General features: G+C 33.1%; 1 protein-coding gene across 2 annotated transcripts in view; it reads right to left on the bottom strand.

Moving 5' to 3' along the window:
- LOC129780566 (mucin-2) overlaps positions 1–12,482 on the bottom strand; it is a 437,053-nt gene extending 424,571 nt beyond the window's left edge. Inside the window, exon 1 of one of the 2 annotated variants that reach the window (XM_055788951.1) lies at positions 11,231–12,482. In XM_055788951.1, the coding sequence (XP_055644926.1) occupies positions 11,231–11,291 (61 nt within the window). In that variant the 5' untranslated portion in view covers positions 11,292–12,482. The remainder of the gene's footprint in view (positions 1–11,230) is intronic. The other variant, XM_055788949.1, reaches the window with a different exon arrangement.
- Between the last annotated feature and the right edge of the window lie 688 nt (positions 12,483–13,170).

Genomic DNA, 13,170 nt, shown 5'->3' on the forward strand with positions numbered 1-13,170 from the left:
CACAATAGATCGAATAACTGATCGTAGTGAAAAATGTACCCAACAGGGAAAAAATTGGGTGGAGACACAGTCCGTATCATTTTTTCTTAATAGTTGTCTCCAATCATGAAAAACCCATTGAGACTTTCAACAGATGGAAAATACCATTTACACAGCTCTAGATACTGACGCTTTCTTTATATTCTTTATACTCTTTCTACTGGGCATAGGTTTTTATTTTGTTCATGACTAGCTTTGCCCTATGTCTGTTGCGACGCATCTAACTAAAAATGAATTCAATTAATGTTCAATTTGAACATTTTAACGTTTATCAGCGTTTTTTATTGTTTTTTAAATTATTATTTCCCTCCACTCAGAGACAAACCAGCAAAAAGTATAACAAAGCATTTAAAAAATATTTTTCCTCCACTCACCCCCATAATTGAGAGTTAGCTTAAATTAATGAATTCACGTCGAGATCTACTGTCATCTCTTAAAAAAAAATTTTGTCGAAAACAGGCACTCTGGGACTGGGTTTTTTTTTCGCAGTACGAAACGAAAAGTATGGTTTTGGGTGCCGATAAAAATAGTTTTCATTCGGAACTTGCTACGATATGTTGGTTTGCACGATAATATACCCTATGCAAAACATTAGCTCATTCGGACTTCATTTACTGGTGTCACAAACGTTAAAAGGGCCTGGCCGGATAAGGGAGTAAAAAGTGCCCCCAAACCAAATCACTAGCTGTATGGCAAATATTGTAAAGGATATTAAATAAGAAATTTTGGCGGTTTATTTGAACCCCTATGTGGTTTGACGTAGGATTTATAGTGAAAAACGTACTTATTCGTTTATTTCACGCCATCCTCAAAAGATTCGAGATAAAAATTTGAAAAAAATACTGAATATGTATCTTACTACGGTGTATCAAGAAAAATTATCAAAAAAATATCATCAAAAATTTTAGTACTAAAAAAATATTGAAATTCTGAACTTTTTTGTTGGGATTTAGAGATTCAGCACTACTCTAATTCATATTTGAATGTTTTTCTACGGCTTTTCTAGATATGTGTGATTTTTTTCAGTGTTGCGCGGTACAAAAAATATTTTTTTTATATTTCCAAAGAGTCTGGCTAGGTAAGGGAGTAGAAAGTCCCCCAAACCCAATCACCAGCTGTATGGCAAATATTGTATAGGATATTAAATAAGAAATTTTGGCGGTTTATTTGAACCCCTATGTGGTTTAACATAGGATCTATAGTGAAAAACGTACTTTTTCGTTTATTTCACGCCATCCTCAACAGATCCGAGATAAAAATTTGAAAAAAATACTGAATGTGCATCTTACTACGGTGTATCAAGAAAAAATATTTAAAAAAAATTCATCAAAAATTTTAGTACTAAAAAAGTATTGAAATTTCGAAAAAAAAATTTTTGGGATTTAGAGATTCAGTACTACTCTAATTCATATTTAAATGTGCTACTACGGCTTTTCTAGATTGATAAATATCTTCGAAGAATTTTTTTACAAATATCTTCAAACTATTTTTTTATCTAATAATAAAAAAAATAAATACACAGTACAAAAAAATGTTATAGATTTTCTGGCATTTCGAAATTTTGAAAAAAATATAACTTTGAGATCCACATCTGCTCAAATTTTTATTTGAATGCGTTAGTATGTGTCTTTTTTTAATTTTTAATTTTTCCTGAATTTTTAAGAGCATTGCGACGCACAAAAATAATTTTCTTCATCGTCTGCATTATTTTTTTATTTCCTTGAAATCGATTATTTTATTGTATTCGTGGTTTTCAATTGTAAGATTAAACTAAAAAAAACAAATCGGATTTTTTAAGTGTTCTTCTCATTAATCCGAATGATCTTTCCACAATGACTTAATTTTTTTCTCACAGAGCTTTATCGTACTGCTGACTCATATGAATTTGGTAAACCATCTAAATCCAATGTAAAGATAATCTCAAATATTTTAAGATACGAGAAACAAAGTTGTACAGCGCAATGCTCTAAATATACCGACAAAAATTAGACATATGGAAAACAAAATTTAAAAAATATTAGAGCAGTTATGGGTCTCTAAATTCAAAATAAATTAAAAATGCCCAAAGGCCAAAAAAACATTTTTGTTTTCGCACAATCCTCTTTAAAATTCAAGAAAAAATACGCTACATGTAGAAAAAACAACACATACGAACGCATTTAAATAAAAATTAGTGTAAAATTAGGTCTCGGAGTAATATTTTTTTTTCAAAATTTCGAAATGCCTGAAAATATATATAATTTTTTTTATACCGCGAAAATCACTCTAAAAATTCTGAAAAAAATCACATATACTTAAAATAGACGTAGGAAAAAGAAATTTGAATACAAACTAGAGTAGTACTGAATGTCTAAATAAAAAAAATAAAATTTAATTTAAATAAAGATAAAAATTAATTTAAATTTTTTTTAAATGTTTGATTTTCTAATGAAAAAATTGTTTGAAAATATTGATCGATACACCTAAGTAAGATGTACTGCCAAAATGTTTGATTTAGTACCCTATACAAGATTTTCCATACAGCTGGTGATTTGGTTTGGGGGACTTTTTACTCCCTTACCCAGCCAGACTATTTGGAAATATAAGCCGTAGAAATGCATTTAAATATTAATTAGAGTAGTACTGAATCTCTAAATCTCAAACAAAAATTCAAAATTTCAATATTTTTTTTAGTACTAAAATTTTTGATGATTTTTTTTTATATTTTTTCTTGATACACCGTAGTAAGATGCACATTCAGTATTTTTTTCAAATTTTTATCTCGAAGCTTTTGAGAATGACGTGAAACAAACGAAAAAGTACGTTTTTCTCTATAGATCCTACGTCAAACCACATAGGGGTTCAAATAAACCGCCAAAATTTTAACGTTTGTGACACCAGTAAATGAAGTCCGAATGAGCTAATATTTTGCATAGGGTATATTATCGTACAAATCAACATATCGTAGCAAGTTCCGAATGAAAAATCTAGATAACTGCTTTTATTGGCACCCAAAACCATACTTTTCGTTTCGTACTCCGAAAAAAAAACCAGTCCCAGAGTGCCGGTTTTCGACAAAAAAATATTTTTTATAGATGACAATAGATCTCGACGTTTAATGCCATTTTAAGACATTTGACATCATTTTTTTTTCCAAAACCCCGATTTCCTTTGCTTCCCCCTTGAGAGATTTTTCGATTTTCAAAAAACTCAAACTTTTACCGCTTTGCGCCACTCTCTCTGAAGTCAGATTGAACTGATATTTTGCATGGGGTGTTTTTCGAGGTGTTGAACATTTTTTATGGGGTTACTTGTTGAAATTCGAGATGACCATTTTCATTGCGTTACGTTTCGATTATATCACGCTCAAAAAAAAATTCGCGTGATGTAATGGAAACGTGATTTATTCAAAACAGATATTTTATTCAAACGCAAAATCGTTTTTTCTCCAATATGTATGATTTAATGTTTAAATTTTCTGTTCAACCTGCGAAATTTATCGGAAAACATTTTTTACTATATTAATCACATGAACACGTGGAACAACACAATCTAACAAAATATAGTGTACAAAATACTATATCTTTCAATGTTATTTTTTCCGTGCCTTGCCCAATGTTTTTAAACTTAGCATAATTGACATTTAAAAATGTTCATGGTATACAAGTGTTATGTTTTGAATTACTTTTACTTTTTTTTCCATTGTTGGGCAGTAGATGTTGAATTTGATGGCAGAGAAACACTTTTTCAGTTCATTTTCAGAACAAATTTCAGTTCCTTAATAGCTTAGAGCTTCAGGCTGTTTTTTCGGATCAGAAACTTACAAACCTCCAAAGCAAACTGATTTTGGAACCATTCGTAAGATGGTTACCGGATCATTCAGACATTAGATGATCCTCGAGAGAAGGAAGGGACTGGAAGGGCAGTATCTTTAAACCGTCGAGGGTTACTCGGTCTCTCAATTATCATCAATGGACATTTATGAGCGCAAACTTCTTAGCCTGCAAGCGAATCATTCTAGAAGAAATGCTACTGTCTAGTTTTCGTCGCTTGAGTGTACAGACGTTTCTAACATGCTGTATTTTCCTTCAAAGTAAAACATAGAATAAATATCGTCAATTAATTCAAATATCAAAATTACTCAAAATAACTTTCAGCAGCATATTTCATTTGTCTTATTGTGATGATTTGATGACATACAGATTCACAATTTTAACCTTCTCCTTGAGCATTTTTGTGATTTACGTACGATATATACTGTGTCGTTGAGCACTTTGTGTTTTGAATGAGTCACTGTCTTTTAGTTTCATCAATATGTCCCACTTTTTTCGTAGCAAACATGTTTCTTGCGTTCGTTTGGGCTTTGGTCTAGAAATAAACACATGGCCTGGAAATAATATTTATGAGTTTGTGAATACTATGTGCCCCAGTATGTAAATTTTCATGAATAATCTTCTGTTATATGTTGTCGTACAGTGACTTCTTCAGAGTGTTCAGTGTAATAAATTTTGGCATAGCATTAGCCACTTTATATACACTCGACAAAAAAAAAATATAGAAACAGAAAAAACGGCTGTACGTATCAATATGAAACGTTCACGGATGTTTAGGGAATACAGTAGGCTAAAAATTTGCGTGCAAACATTAGAACTTTCTGCGATATTTGCAGAATAACAGTAGATTTTGTAAAGCACTATAAATATCCTGTTTTTGGCACTTTTTTGAAATCGATGCAAAAAATTTAAATATTTTTTTTCGTCAAAGTAACAAATTATCCTTGTGCAAAATTTATTGGAGTTTTCAAAACTGCCTTTCGATTTGCGATGTGGTGGTTAGTTTGAATGAAAAAATACGAAGGGGTATTTTTTCATTCAAACTAAAATATCTCTGTGTGGGAAGGTCCTACAGAAACGTTCTTGGAACTGAATAAAAGCTGGTTGATAGGGTTAATTGGATTTGCTGTTGAGTTAGTTGGCAAAAAATCGTGATTAAAATTTGTACGTACAATATTCTAATACCTGAAATCTTCGAAATAATGCACATACCATCGATATGCGTTGATTTTTCACGAAGTTACAGCATGTCAAAACTCACTTAAAATTTTCGACTTCGCACTCTGTTCCTCTAATTTTTGTTGTCGAGTGTAGAATTCAAAAAGTTGGACATCGTTAGAAAACAAGCCACATTATTTAAATTAACTACCGATTAATTCGTCTCGCTTTTTTTCATTTTTCATGAGCTTATCTCGCCTAGTTGTCGCTATACAGAAATGAATTCGCATCCGCATCGCTATCACAAAAAATGTATCACCGACTATGGACGAAATAAAATATTCCATCACTGCCTCTTCCACGGATCACACTTGGGAAACGGCATAGGTCGTACATTTCATTCCACACAATCAATAGAAAGTCGCTCAGAATCAACCATAGTTGTTGATTCTAAGCTTATGAAAATAGTATCGGGGGCTTTGTTGCTTTACATTGTATACATTTTACATTGCTTTACACTGTATATATTTTATAGTAAAACTCATTTTGTTACTTTACATTGTATATATTTTATAGTAAAACTCTATGGTAAGGATTTTCTTCGTGAGAACGACTGATCACATGAATGCCCAAAAAAATACTGCTTAAATTTTGTTCAATAAATTAACGATGAATTGAACTTTTCATATAACTTCCCATGTTTCAAAAAACGTGACAAAAGTGAAACATCTTCAGTGATAAATTTGAGAGTGCTATAAACGAAACGTGATGAAAACGCACAGTGAAATGTATTACACTTGGAAAACATCGGATGTTGTTTTCGTAATCATTGATAACATGGTGTAAGATAGAGGTCGCTATAGTGTTTTTTTTAAATTTTTTCTTGAAAACTAAGGTTTTTACATAACCTATCCAAAAATCAAAGAAGTATTTTTTCTATTGATTTTGACGATTGCTTTTGTATCCTATAAATAAATTAAAATGAATTTAGGCAATACATCTTTTTTTGGATTATTAGGACCTCCATATTGATATCTATTTTATTAAGATTCAATTCTGGTTCGGGATAAAATTAGTTCATCTGTTATATATTTCATGAAGCTACTTGCGCAACCAAAACATGTCAACATTGAAAACTCATAACTAAAAATAAAAAAAACTACTAAACTACTAACGACTAACTACAAATAAAAAACCAGATTTTTGAATATGTTATGTAAAAAAAATCTCAGCTTTCATGAAAAAATAAAAAAAATATAGCGCCCGACTCGGAAAATCGAAAAATTAGACCTTTTTATTTTTACGTTTTATATATTCTATTTTTACAAACAAATTTGTTAACAAACCCAAAAATATAAAGCAGCTTATTCATAATTTGTTTAATCATTACAGCACATCGCAGTACAAGTGAGGTCACGAAAACTTGTTTTTAAACCTGAAGACACATTTATTTCCGGATCTATACGACCGATTTATCTGAAATTTGGCTGAAATACGTAGAAATGTATTTTCTACCTCGAAGCGTAGTGGTTATTCAATATTTAGTTTTGCGATTTTATACGAGCATTTTAAGAGATGATTTTGAAAATTCATCTGCTCGCATTTGGATTTTTTTTCTGGAAATTGCAAAATAGCTACACTTTCAGGTAGAAAATACATTTTTACGTATTCTAGCTGAATCGGCCGTAGACTTCCCGAGATAAATGAAATGAAAGGTATTGGAGTGTCTACCTCTAAGAGGGGAACCTACATTGGATGTCGAAAAAATGAATTCAGTGGACCTTCCTGGCTGTTTTTATTTCATCAGCATGTAAAAACGAGTTAACTCAATTGTTAGGTAGCCGTATTCAATAACTTAGTTTTTAAATTTTGAATGATTTTTTAAATGGTTATTTTTGTTGAAATAAACAGCCAATTTTATACGAATGCCCACCATTTTGGTAATTGTTCGATTTTTTGAAAAGCCGCTACGTAAATATTTAGATAATTCACTTTTACATGCTGAAAACAAAATCAGCCAGATTGGTCCACTAAATTCTGAGAAAAACATACTGAAACTGTGTTAGAGAGAGCATACAGAGCCAACAGCATAATATTGCCTCCGCTGCCAACATATAATAATCACTGTATCGGCATCCAAAAATAAAATAAAAAAACATTTTCAAATATATCTCAACCAATCCCCAAAATATACCATCACACAACTTCAATTTCAACATCCGAAAAAAAAATCCCGAAGATCCGATCTTACAATATGGGGTCCCCCTTAAGTAGCGTCCTTTTTGTTTTTTATTCAACTGAGTAACTGAAGCAACAAAACAAAACTCTGTCATAGTTGAGATTCCATAATATACATAGAAGGATTTCCTCGATCAAATGTGATTCTTAATCACCTTCTGAAATATCCTGAAGTGCACTTTTTTGAACAAATTCAAACATTATAATCTCGTGGTAAAAACACACACTGCCAATGAATGAGCAATGTAAAGAACTATGTAAAAAAGACGATTTTCGACAAAGTATCAATTGGAGCTCGTACAGAATTTATTGATGTTTTCAAAACTGTACATCGATTTCCTGGTCATATCGCGAGTTTCGACGAAAAAAATCCTCTAATAGTATCAGCGTGAAATTTTGCAGATATATCAGAATAAAAATTCACCTGCTAACTTAAGTATTTGCTATATTTTTAAATATACACAAAATTGTCATAAACAGTACAAAAGCCTATTTTCTGTACTTTCAATTTTCTATATGAAATTCAGAAAATTGAAATATTTTGTCAAACACCAATTGAACCTTGCATGAAATTTATTTAAGTTCTTGGAATTGTTCGATTTGCTGTGCGGTTAATATTTTATGAAATATTTATTATTATATACTAGCGAGTAATTCTTCGTTCAATAATGTCATTCTAATAAAGCGATCCTGATTGAAAGCTGATGAAAGAAACTCATCTTGCATCGCTGATTTATTATAAACCATTATTGAGAACAATTGTTGAACGTCTGGATTTTGCAAAAAGAATAATGATTCTGCATTCGTTATATGATAATGAATGTTGTGATTTTGGGTAGATGCAACTGTATGTAGAAGGTTTCAAAGAAATCAGAGAGGGTCGCGCCAATATCTGCCATTTTCTGACTGATTTGGCATGGAATTGCTCTATTCAAATATTGTCAGTGGTTAAAGAAAGCATACCCTTCTAATCAAGCCGAGGATGTACAAAATAGTGGATCGTTTGATGGATCTTCAACATGATTAATCAACAGAAAGAGAGAACATTCTTCGGATCATTCTGTATGATGCAGTAAGACATTGCAACGAACACATTAAATGCGAGGAAAAGATGTTGTAATCCTGATAACTGTACACAAAAAAAAAGGATAAAGAAAGGAACAATTTTTAAAAATATAAAAAAAAATCTCTATAATATACAAATGATAAGACGCCATCATAAGTGTAATGAACATATTCTTTCGAATGAGAGAGAGGCTGCCATATGCGCATTTTATAGTTTACATAAACAACTTGATCGAAATATTTTCTTGAAGGGTTATATTGAAGCTAAAAAAGTTAAAGATGACTCTCAACTCAATAACTCTCAAAAACTCTCTTTTTTTACATATAACTTCATATCACAGATTGTATTCCTGTTTGCCAATCAAAAAGTTTTTATCAGGTGAGTGACGACCGGATGTATAAATGTATTACTAGAGAACAGATCACGTCTTTAATTCATGAAATGAGTGTCAATGCTGCAATCAATAAAAAAAAAGTTGTCACAAATGTTCTAAAACCTATGAAATCATTTCCATTCTGCAAATCGCTCAGTAGAGGTTGAACGGACTAGCCTAAAAAAAAAACTGTATACAACATGATTGTTTACCCAGAAAATGAAGGATCTCGTGGATCTCAAGCGTCTCAAAAAATTTAATCATGTCTAATCAAATTCATAAAGACATACGCAGAAGACATTGAAAAAAAAATGATACCATGTTCAGAGTCGTGCACCGGAAAAAAATTAAGTATCAAATATGTCTTAAGTTTATTGAAACTTGTTTCAAATGCGGAAATCAGAACTCTGTCAATTGAAATGAATTTTTTAATAAGTGGGTATAGCTATTTGCCTAACGATTCATATTATTGTAACAAAATAGTTGAAACATATAATAATAACACTTGATACAGAACACTTGTTAAATGTCAAAACGTGGTATATTTGACGATCATCTTTTGGTTTTTTTTTTCTCTTATTATTCATACTTGAAAATGAAATCTTTTTTGAAACTTTATGATAATTATTTTATTGTATACTTAAAGATCTATTTTTATTCCTCCAACAAAAATATATTTCCTTGAAGCTTCTCTCAAATATTCATCTTACAGAAGCCCTGAATATCTACCGAAGTGTTCTTATTTGCATTACTTAGTTCCGTTCTAACGGTTATACTGACGAATCTGTAGGTAACTAGGAAGAGGAATTCGTTGTTTTTTTCTTTTTCCACTGTCCTAGTTCGTCCTATTGAAGGCCAATTACTGACAACAAAAATAAATAAATAAATGAACCCTATAAAACACCTAATAGACCGGGTATGTACTAGGTTTTACTATCCCTCGGAGGCAGTCTGAAAGCATAACTTGATTTTTCGAAATTTCAAAATCATATCCTCTATGACTACTCTTCGAGATTATATTCTTGTATGTTTTTTTTATACAAATAGACGAGAAACGTTTGAAACATTGACAGAAAACATTATTGTCCCCATTTCCGCTAAATAAAATAATATTGAACAAGCCTCAAGAAGAAGTTGAAGAAGACATGAAAGGTGTTTCTAAATGTTGCAGCAATGAACCCGATATTGGAGCAAACTAACCGCTGACGTTAATCAGCAGTATTTGCAAAAAAAAAGTATCCATATAAATTCGACATGAATCGGTTCAATAGAACTTCAGATATCGTGTACGCCAGTTTGAAAAAAACTAGTTTCGAGAAAAACGCATTTGAAGTCCATTGTTATGGCCGTACCAGGTTAGATACCGCATCACTAAAATGGCTCTAACTCGGTAAATAATAGGATTTTTGATTAGTCCTTTCTAGAGTATATTCTTGAATGCCCAAACTACAGAAATATGAAGGAAAATAATTTTGATTTTTTTTTCAAATTTCTAGACTAGAATATTGCTTTAAACCGATATGTGAGAGAGGAATTAGAAATTATATGTTATATTACGAGAAGTATATTCAAGCACTAATGAACGTAAAATATAGATTTCTATGAAAAAAATGAGAATCTACCAAAGCACTCTTTAGAGATTGGGAAACCTAAGGGCTTCGGCCAATATCGTAGCAACATGCAAGTCATCTTGTACAGTCCATAAATTGCACATTGACGACACTTAAAAAAACTGTTCATTTTGCTGAATCTGTTCTGAGTTTTGTTGCAGCTCCAAACATATCAGGATATGTTAAACCGAATATGTTAGAAATCGCAACGCATGTTGTCCAGAAATTTACAAGTAATTTTTGAGGCTAAGGATGTTCGAAATTTATATGCTTTCAAACTCAAGAATCTGATGAAAATTCAAAAAGTTTTAAATCTAAAAAAAATTGAGCCTTCGAAATTAAAAAAAGTGTGTTGTGTTTGAGAAGATACCGGATAAAGAAAAATATATGCACTTGGAAAAAGATCTACTTCAGTGTGCAAATATTGTTTTTTTTTCCAATTGTTTCCCCTTTTTTATAAATTTTTTTTGGAACAACTGCGCTTTTTCGCAAAATATTTTCGACAAATATTATAACTTTTTCCTAGCGCTAAGCGAACTAGCTAGAGCGAACCCAAAATGATTTTTAATAAAAACAATAACTATTCTTACCGATTTTTTTTTTGGTAAAAATGTATGATAATAATTATGTGTATATTATTTTAATAGAAATATTTCCATCAATATACCACTATAAATGAAAATTTAAATTATAGATAATGTTGTTTCACCACAAACAAACATCAGATAAGAAAATTGAATACAATCTAATTTCCATCCATGTTTAATAGGTCTAGGTAAAGCGCCTTTCATATCTAAATTAATGACTCTAGTTTTTGAACATTCAAAATTCTACGATTTGATATCAGAGAAGAAAATCCTAACTTTGTCACTTCCAATAAACAATCGCTTTTGCGTTCCCCCACGATCATCGCCAACCCCCTCATTGGACTCACCTTGATTAAATAGCAGGACCAGGCATGCAAGCCAGAGTACTCCAACGCTGAACTCCATCATGGCGAGGGATTGTAGCGCGCTATTCTATTCGGACTATGTCCCAATCAATCTTTTCGCTCTGTGTCAACTCTTCCAAAACACTATCTGTTCCACTTCCTGTTCCGACAATTCTATCCCACTGATCTCGTTTCACTACAAAATATGTGTACACTTTTTTTCTCTGCCTTCGAAAAATAGGACGATTGTGTTGGACAAACAATAATGTAGCACTCTCACAGCACAGCTTGATTCGCCATCGATTTTTTTTCCTCTTGCACCAATAAATGCAACTATACAAGGCGTAAAATTGGCAATCGATCACACCGCCAAATATACACCCACACTACTAGCTATTGCGTGCTATTGCGATCAAAAATATTCAAATATATTTTATTCAACTTTCAGCTCGTTTTTTTTAAATTCACTTAACCGTGGTGCTAAGGATATATTCCTCCCACTTTGCAGGTGCTTCGGGCTTTTCAAACTCAAATCCACTCAACGCATGATCAGACGGGCGATGGAATGAACTGTTGCAATATCCTCATGAACTTTTTTTTTGCTTTACTATCTTCAGACGAGGAACCAACCGAAAACCATGAAACAGATTCACATCACTCTTATGGCCACTTGATGAATGCTGCCGAACTCGCGTGTGTTCCTATCGGGATCGTTCTTCGTTCCGGACTGCTGCAGGCTCGTTTCCGAATCCTTCCGTTTTATTTTTTTTTTGTTACGCCTTGCTTCCCGAAATGACAGACCGTAGCAAACTATTTCCCAAGAACGAAACTCCAGAACGTCTAGACGAAAGTACACACTCAGCTCGTGGATCGTGGTTGAAGATGTAAACTGCTGGTTTTCAAATTCCAAGCAAACTGAGTCTTCGTGCAGAAAATAATGCAAACGGTTTGGAAAAGGGGAAACAAAACCCGCTCCAGTGCTTCTCGTGCGAGCACTTCTCTTAAACTAATTTCATTACTGGAAATAATTTGCTGAGGTGCTTTGCCAGCCAGAAATTGTGTGACCACGATCGGATCGAACGAAAAGAAAATCTTGGAGCGAACTACTTTACTCATTCGCTCTCTCAGTGTCTTACGGGTTTAGAAACCGAAAGCTTTCGACGGCGAAGACAACAAATCAGAAAGGAAAAAAATCGACGGGAGAATAGTGGAGCAATCTCGGAACCACACGCGAAAATGCTGCCCGTCTGCGAGAGACTGATTTTTCCACCACCTGAAATCCTCCCCCAGAGGATGGAATTGCGGATCGGAGCGGAGGTCTTAAGCTGCCGTCGGCCTCTCCTCGCTCACGAAAGCTTCCACTCTTCGTCGGAGGTTCGTCGCTTGTGAAAGGGAGGTCTCTCGGTTGGTGGTTGGTGACGAATTCACCACAACAGCGAAAAAGCTCGTCTTCGTCACCTGACCGATTCGCGATTCGAAGAGCAATCCGATCGTGGTGAATAGCTGGTACCCGAAATGCTCCGGAAAGTGGGTGGTGGTGGTGTATTTATTGTTTTTAGTCGCTCAGTTCCACTGTTTTACCTTGCACCGGTTGTTTCACTTTCGCGGCGTGGGTCTGTGTAAGTGGTGGTTTACAAAACGCACCGCTGTTTGACGTAATTGAATTGGAGTGCAACAGCGGGACTTGGGCGACCCGGACGGGAGCCGTGAGCCCATTCGAGACTGGTGGTGAACTTTTCTTACGTTGTGCTTGCGATTGATTTAATAGTTCACTGAAGTTTTTCGGGAAGTATAAAATATTCATTTCACGAAATCAGACACACTGGAGATTTCGTGACTCAATAAGTATTTCCACCCAAGGAACCTAGTCTGAAAATGAAAATAATTTGGAGTATAACTCAAACCCCGTCCAAGGAATTTGTTTCATTTAATTTGTTTTGAAT

Source organism: Toxorhynchites rutilus, chromosome 3 (assembly GCF_029784135.1).
Source record: "Toxorhynchites rutilus septentrionalis strain SRP chromosome 3, ASM2978413v1, whole genome shotgun sequence".
NCBI classification, from domain to species: Eukaryota; Metazoa; Arthropoda; class Insecta; order Diptera; family Culicidae; genus Toxorhynchites; species Toxorhynchites rutilus.